The sequence below is a fragment of the Colobus angolensis genome, unplaced genomic scaffold (genome assembly GCF_000951035.1).
Source record: "Colobus angolensis palliatus isolate OR3802 unplaced genomic scaffold, Cang.pa_1.0 Scaffold19, whole genome shotgun sequence".
In the NCBI taxonomy this organism is placed as follows: Eukaryota; Metazoa; Chordata; class Mammalia; order Primates; family Cercopithecidae; genus Colobus; species Colobus angolensis.
The window spans coordinates 7,115,730-7,123,474 of record NW_012115043.1 but is presented as its reverse complement, the minus strand read 5'-3'; the positions used below and the strand labels follow the sequence as shown (position 1 = coordinate 7,123,474).

The 7,745-nt window shown below is 42.3% G+C and overlaps 1 protein-coding gene across 1 annotated transcript in view; it reads left to right on the top strand.

Annotated features, from left to right (window-relative positions):
* The window catches only part of TRIP4 (thyroid hormone receptor interactor 4), an 84,293-nt gene that overhangs the window by 7,365 nt on the left and 69,183 nt on the right, over positions 1–7,745 (top strand). The window contains exons 3-4 of the mRNA XM_011940565.1: positions 2,728–2,861; positions 5,016–5,228. Coding sequence (XP_011795955.1) covers positions 2,728–2,861; positions 5,016–5,228 — 347 coding nt within the window. The remainder of the gene's footprint in view (positions 1–2,727; positions 2,862–5,015; positions 5,229–7,745) is intronic.

Here is a 7,745-nt window from a genome sequence, read left to right as displayed (position 1 = left end):
GAGTAGCTGGGACTACAGGCGCCCGCCACCTCGCCCGGCTAGATTTTTGTCTTTTTTTTTAGTAGAGACGGGGTTTCACCGTGTTAGCCAGGATGGTCTCTATCTCCTGACCTCGTGATCCGCCTGTCTCAGCCTCCCAAAGTGCTGGGATTACAGGCTTGAGCCACCGCGCCCGGCCAAGAAGATGTCTTACTAAAAAGAACCAAAAGCTGGGTATGGTGGCTGATGCCTATAATCCCATTGCTTTCAGAGGCTGAGGAGGGAAGACTCTTTGAGCCCAGGAATTCAGGACCAGCCTGGGTAACATGGCAAAACCCTGTATCTACAAAGAAGTCCCAGCTCCTGAGTAGCTGGGACTACAGGCACACACCACCATGCCAGGCTAATTTTTGTATTTTTTTGTTGAGATGGGATTTGGCCATGTTGCCCAGGCTGGTCTCGAATTCCTGCGCTCAAGCAATCTGCCCACCTCAGCCTCCCAAAGTGCTGGGATTACAGTCATGAGCCACTGTGCCCAGCCTTTTTTTTTCTAAACCATTAAGTCATTCAGGGAGATGTGCAGTGATATAAGTTTTTTGTTTGGTTCATAAAAAAGAAATGGAAAGAGATCTGGAGAAAAACTCATTTGCATTTTTATATTTTGATGTGTTTGGATTAAAAAACACCAGTAGTCTCATAATTTTACCCCACCTAATGTGTAATTTCAGGTTACTTTTAGATATATCAAAAAAACAATATAATTTAACTATTGGATCACATGTCTTTTATTATTTTACAGGTGTGTACTCATGAGGAACAAGATATTTTACAGCGTGACTCAAACAAGAGCCAGAAACTGCTAAAGAAACTCATGTCAGGTAGACAGCAATCTTCTAATTGGATGACTCGGATGATGGGTGTCTTGTTGCGTCTGTGGTTGTTTCTCTTTTCTGTATCCTGGATTGCAAGATGCAGTTTATTCACTCATTCTCTGTTTTTTTGTTTTTTTGAGATGGAGTCTCACTTTTATCACCCAGGCTGGAGTGCAGTGCGCGATCTCGGCTCTCTGCAACCTCTGCCTCCTGGACTCAAGTGATTCTCTTGCCTCAAACTTCTGAGTAGCTGGGATTGCAGGTGTGTGCCATCACGTGTGGCTAATATTTACTTTTTTTTTTGAGATGGAGTCTTGCTCTGTTGCCCAGGCTGCAGTGCAGTGGCGCTGATCTCAGCTCACTGCAACCTCTGCCTCTTGGGTTCAACTGATTCTCCAGCCTCAGCCTCCCAAGTAGCTGGGACTACTTGTGGTGGCGCATGCCACCACACCTGGCTAATTTTTTGTATTTTTAGTAGAGACAAGGTTTCACCGTGTTAGCCAGGATGGTCTTGATGTCCTGACCTTGTCATCTGCCCATCTTGGCCTCCCAAAGTGCTGAGATTACAGGCGTAAGCCACTGCGCCCAGCCAATATTTACATTTTTTTAGTAGCGATGGGGTTTTGCCATGTTGGCCAGGTTGGTCTTGAACTCATTACCTCAAGTGATCTGCCTGCCTCGGCCTCCCAAAGCATTGGGATTACAGGTATGACCCACTGTGCCTGGCCTATTCACTCATTCTATAAGCATCTGTTTTTTAGAAAAATTATTAAGACTACATAACATTAAACAGCAAAATAAATATTAGTATTACATTATAATCTAAAGAATAAAATTAATATTCTTGCGACCATACTTGTATAAATAACTGAATAAGTTAATAAAATGGAGAAAGGACAGTGCTGCTTATAAAAGAATTCCAGTTAATAAAGTGCAAGAAATGAAAATACCAGAAAATCACAATTAGAACACTGCAGTAGTAACTGCCACAAGCATGATCCACCAATGGATACTGAAATTATTGTGTGAAAGTTTAAGAACAAGAGATTTACAATGTCATGAAAGACAAGATTGAAGAAATGTCACAGATTGGAGTAGACTAAGGATATATGTGATGACTAATTGCAGTATAGATCCAGTATTGGATCCTAGAACAGAAAAATGACATTAATGGAAAAAAAAAGTTAAAATCCAAATAGTTTGTTCATAGTGTTATACCAATGTTAATTTCTTATTTTTGATAATTATACTATGGTTTTGTAAGATAAGACGATAACACTAAAGGAAGCTATGTGAAGGTTATATAGGAACTCTACTTATTTTCTAATTATTTTGTATGCCTTTTATGCTTGAAACACACCTGACAAAAATAGTTAAGGACTTCCTTTATTTTTTTTATTTTTTTTATTTTTGAGACGGAGTTCACTCTTTGCCCAGGCTGGAGTGCAATGGTGCAATCTCGGCTCACCGCAACCTCCGTCTCACGGGTTCAAGCAATTCTCCTGCCTCAGCCTCCCGAGTAGCTGGGATTACAGGCATGTGCCACCACCCTGGCTAATTTTGTTTTTAGTAGAGACAGGGTTTCTCCATGTTGGTCAGGCTGGTCTTGAACTCCCAACCTCAGGTGATCCACCCACCTCAGCCTCCCAAAGTGCTGGGATTACAGGCTTGAGCCACCGCGCCCGGCCGTGACTGCACTCTTAAAAATGATGATTTAAATTTTATTCTGGTTTGGCAGGAAAAGATAATTAAAAATCTTCCTGATGATATCTTGACTCTAAATACTAAGCATCACCTTAGTTTATTAGCTGTAGAAGTTCACCAGGAATCCTCTTAACAATCTGTGTGTGTGTATTTTTTTTTTCTATCTTTAAAGAAATTTTAGATGGGCAGAAATCAGGAGACCATCTAAAGCGGGGTAGGAAGAAAGGGAGAAACAGACAGGAAGTTCCTGCATTTACTGAACCTGACACGACTGCAGAAGTTAAAACACCTTTTGATTTGGCCAAGGTGAGTGCTTATAGATTGAAGCTTTTTCTGGCTATTGGAGAAGAGGAAGTGACTAATACATTTCAGAGAGCAAAGTGTACAAATTGGTCTAGAATGGCAATTTTTCAACAAATGCATGAATTTTGGAAGAAAAATTATATGTAATTTTCTATACGGTAGATTTTTTCTTTGGCAACCTGATTAGTATTATAAAGGCATCTTTGCTTTTTTTTTTTTCCCCCAAGATGGAGTCTTGCTCCATCGCCGAGACTGGAGTGCAGTCGCACCATCTTGGCTCACTGCAGCTTCTGCCTCCTGAATTCAAGCAGTTCTCCTGCCTCAGCCTCCCGAGTAGCTGGGTGCTTGTCACCATGCCCAGCTAATTGACATCTTGGCTTTGAGATGAGATTCAGGCAGATAAATATAAGTTGAAAAATATTTAATGAAGTGTGTCCCATGTGGCTGGTGCTTGTTTTTTTTTTTAGTATGGAACACTTCGTGAGTTTTTTTCTTTTGAGACAGAGAGTCTCGCTCTGTGCCCAGGCTGGAATGCAGTGGCACAATCTTAGCTCACCACAACCTCTGCCTCCTGGGTTCAAGTGATTCTCCTGCTTCAGCCTCCCGAGTAGCTGGGACTACATGCCCACACCGCCACGCCCAGCTAATTTTTCGTATTTTAGTAGAGACGGGGTTTCACCAAGTTGCCCAGGCTGGTCTCGAACTCCTGAGCTCAGGCAATCCACCCACATTGGCTTCCCAAAGTGCTAGGATTATAGGCATGAGCCACTGCACCTGGCCCTGTTTTTGAACTTTAAATAAATGGAGCTAAATAGTGTGTACTCTTGTATCTAGCTGCTTTTTTTTTTTTTTGGAGATGGAGTCTTGCTCTGTCACCCAGGCTGGAATGCAGTGGTGCAATCTTGACCCACTGCAACCTCTGCCTTCAGGTTCAAGTGATTGGCCGGCCTCAGCCTCCTGAGTAGCTGAGATTACAGGCGCGCACACTACCACACCCAGCTGATTTTTGTATTTTTAGTAGAGATGGGATTTCACCATGTTGGCCAGGCTGTCTTGAACTCCTGACCTCAAGCAATTTGCCTGCCTTGGCCTCTCAAAGTGCTGGGATTACAGGCGTGAGCTAGCCAGTGTCTAGCTTCTTTCAATTTATGAGATTCATCTCTATTCTGGACAGCTATACTTTCTCATTCTCATTGCTACACAGAATTTTATTAAGTGAATACATCACAATTTATCCATTCTAATATTTGGATCGTTACCAATTCCAATGCAACAGTGAACATTCTTATATGTATTTTTGGTGAACATATATACACATTTCTGTTTATATATCTAGGAGTTGAATTGCTGTGTCATAGAACATGCATATGTTCAACTTTAATTGATATGAGTTTGCAGTGCTGCCAGCAGTCTATGAGAGGTCTAATTCTTTTATATCTTTGCTAACACTTCATATTTTCTCTTTTTCAGTTTAGCCATTCTGGTTGGTATTTAGTGGTATTGCATTTTGTTTCCGTTTTTGCATTATTTTTACGACTAATGAAATCGAGAACTTTTTCATATGCCTGTTAGTCATTAGGATATCTTTTGTTACGAAGTTCTTATGTAGGTTTTTTTTGCCCTTTTTTTTTGAGATAGGATCTCACTCTGTTGCCCAGTGGCGCGAACTCAACTAACTGCAACCTGCACCTTCTGTTTGCCCGTTTTTCTATTGTATTATCTGTCCTTTTCTTACTGGTTTCTGATTGAGTCAACTTTACATTTATTTTTCTTATTTTATTGATCGCCCATATTTCCAAATCTGTGAATATCATCTGCTTTTAGAGGCATTCTTATTTCTTATGATCTCCAATTTAGCTGTTTTTAAAGATGTCATATAAACAGATCTAACTGCTACATTTACCTTCCACTAGCCATAGTAATGGGCTGAAAGCTACTAGCAGAAAAGACAAGGTAATTACCAGCTAGTTTTTGTAGAGTATAACCTTTCTTCAGAATCTTGATTATAACTAATTTGTATTTCTTCCTTCCCTGCCTTCTTTGTTTGTTCTTGGATAGTATATAAGTTGTTATTGAACAGAACTGAGCATTTTCTCCCTTGACTTTTTACATTGTCATTAATTATTTGATGTTATTCTGATGTCTTTGTACAATTAGGCACAAGAGAACAGCAACTCCGTAAAGAAGAAAACAAAGTTTGTCAATTTATACACAAGAGAGGGACAGGACAGGCTTGCAGTCCTGCTCCCTGGTCGCCACCCTTGTGATTGCCTGGGCCAGAAGCACAAGCTCATCAATAACTGTCTGATCTGTGGGCGCATTGTCTGTGAACAAGAAGGCTCTGGCCCTTGCTTATTCTGTGGCACTCTGGTAAATTATTTCTTTTCTTTTTTTGTTTTACTGTGCTTTGTGTTAATATGCAGGGCCATTCAGATATCAAATAATTTCTTTTTCTTTTTCTTTTTTTTTGTTGAGACAGAGTCTCACTCTGTTGCCCAGGCTGGAGTGCAGTGGCGTGATCTCGGCTCACTGCAAGCTCTGTCTCCCGGGTTCATGCTATTCTCCTGTCTCAGCCTTCCAAGTAGCTGGGACTACAGGTGCCCGCCACCATGCCTGGCTAATTTTTTGTACTTTTAGTAGAGATGGGGTTTTACAGTGTTAGCCAGGATGGTCTCGACCTCCTGACCTCGTGATCCATCCACCTTGGCCTCCCAAAGTTCTGGAATTACAGGCATGAACCACGATGCCCGGCCTTCTCTTTTTTGTTAGTAAATTTTTTCCCTAAAATATCCAGTGAACTCGAGTAGCAGGGATATGATTAGTTAGAAACCCAAGGTTAGGCCAGGCATGGTGGCGCATGCCTAAAGTCCCAACACTTTGGGAGGCCAAGGCGGGTTTTGGGAGGCTGAGGTGGGAGGATCCCTTGAGCCCAGGAGTTTGAGACCAGCCTGGGCAATGTAGGAAGACCCTGTCTCTACAAAAAAAATACATTTTTTTAATTAGTTGGGCTGGTGTGGTGGTGCGCACCTGTGGTAGCAGTTACGTGAGGAGCTGAAGTGGGAGCGTCACATGATCCCAGGACGTCCAGGCTGCAGTGAAAGAGCGAGTCCTTGTCTCAGAAGAAAGAAAGAAACCCCAGGTTATATCCTACTACTGAGGCCATTAATGAGAAGGGTTTTGAGAACATACATTGTTGAGAGATCCAAGTCTTCTTGTGTCAGATTAACTTTAAGAAAACTATAGGGCCTGAAATGTCAAAGTTTTTTGTCTAAGTCTTCAGTTCTGATGTGGCTCCTAGCCCTAGGAGAACAGAGACACTGTGACAGAATCCTCAGGTCATTATAGCTTCTATTTCCAGGACACCACCTTGTCATAGCTCTGGTTTGTGTGAGAGAGTGACCTCAAGAATATAGTGATAATGACTCACAAAAACCCTTAATGAGCTATCTAGAAAGCTAATTTTACCAAGTTGAGCTGGCTGGCAGAAGCAGTGACATTTGGTGTTGGTAAAGGCATCCATTTTATATTACTTCATTTTCTCCTCTTTTCTGATGGGGCCCTTAATTTTTTCTTTTTTCTTTTTTTTCTTTTTTTTAGGGGGATGGAGTCTTGCTCTGTCACTCAGGCTGGAGTGCAGTGGTGTAATCTCAGCTCACTGTAACCTCCGCCTCCTGGGTTCAAGCAGTTCTCCTGTCTCAGCCTCCCTAGTAGCTGGGACAACAGGTGCACACCACCATGCCCGGCTAATTTTTTGTATTTTTAGTAGAGACAGGGTTTCACCATATTGGTCAAGCTGGTCTCGGAACTCCTGACCTCAGGTGATCTACCCTCCTCAGCCTCCCAAAGTGCTGGGATTACAGGTGTGAGCCACTGTGCCTAGTGAAACCCTTAATTTTTTCATATGCTCAGAATAAGCTGATAGACAATGGATGACCTGAAAAATGTAGTGTCTACTAATAAAAATGTCCATTAAATGGCAGTAAATCTCCTCCCATATGGAGCTTTCTCTTTAGAGCAAGCTCCTATAGCTGCTCTCAGGAATTCTGTATGTCATTGAGGTAACTACTGGGAAGTATTGTACAGTGTTTTCTCCTAGGCCCTTGAATCTTTTAGTTCAAGAAACAAAGTAATGTAAAGCAGATTGGCCTTGAAGTCTTTGTTTGTTTGTTTGTTTTTGAGACGGAGTCTCGTTCTCTTGCCCAGCCTGGAGTGCAGTGGCTCACTGCAACTTCCACCTCGCAGCTTCAAGCGATTCTCCTGCCTCAGCCTCTCGAGTAGCTGGGATTACAGGTGCCCACTACCATGCCCAGCTAATTTTTGTATTTTTAGTAGAGACAGGGTTTCTCCATATTGACCAGGCTGATCTTGAACTCCTGACCTCAGGTGATCCACCTGCCTTGGCCTCCCAAAGTGCTGGGATTACAGGCGTGAACCACTGCACCTGTCCCTTGTTTGTTTTTTAGACAGAGTCTCAGGCCAGGCATGATGGCTTATGTCTGTAATCCCAGCAATTTGGGAGGCTGAGTTGGGAGGATGACTTCAGCCCGGGAGGTAGAGGTTGCAGTGAGCAGAGATGGTGCCACCGCACTCCCGTCTGGGTGACAAAGCCACACCCTGACTCAAAAAAAAAAAAAGAAGAAGAAATAACGTACTTTCAAAGGATAAATATTTCCCACTGTTGAGAATACTGGATAAAACATATGAGATTTTACCATAAAAAGTAACCCAGTTCTAATCATGAAGTCCAAATCTGACAAGAGAAGTTAATTATAAGAAGATGTCTTACTTTTTTTTGTTGTTGTTGTTGAGACGGAGTCTCACTCTATCACCCAAGCGGGAGTGCAGTGGCCGGATCTCAGCTCACTGCAAGCTCCGCCTCCCGGGTTC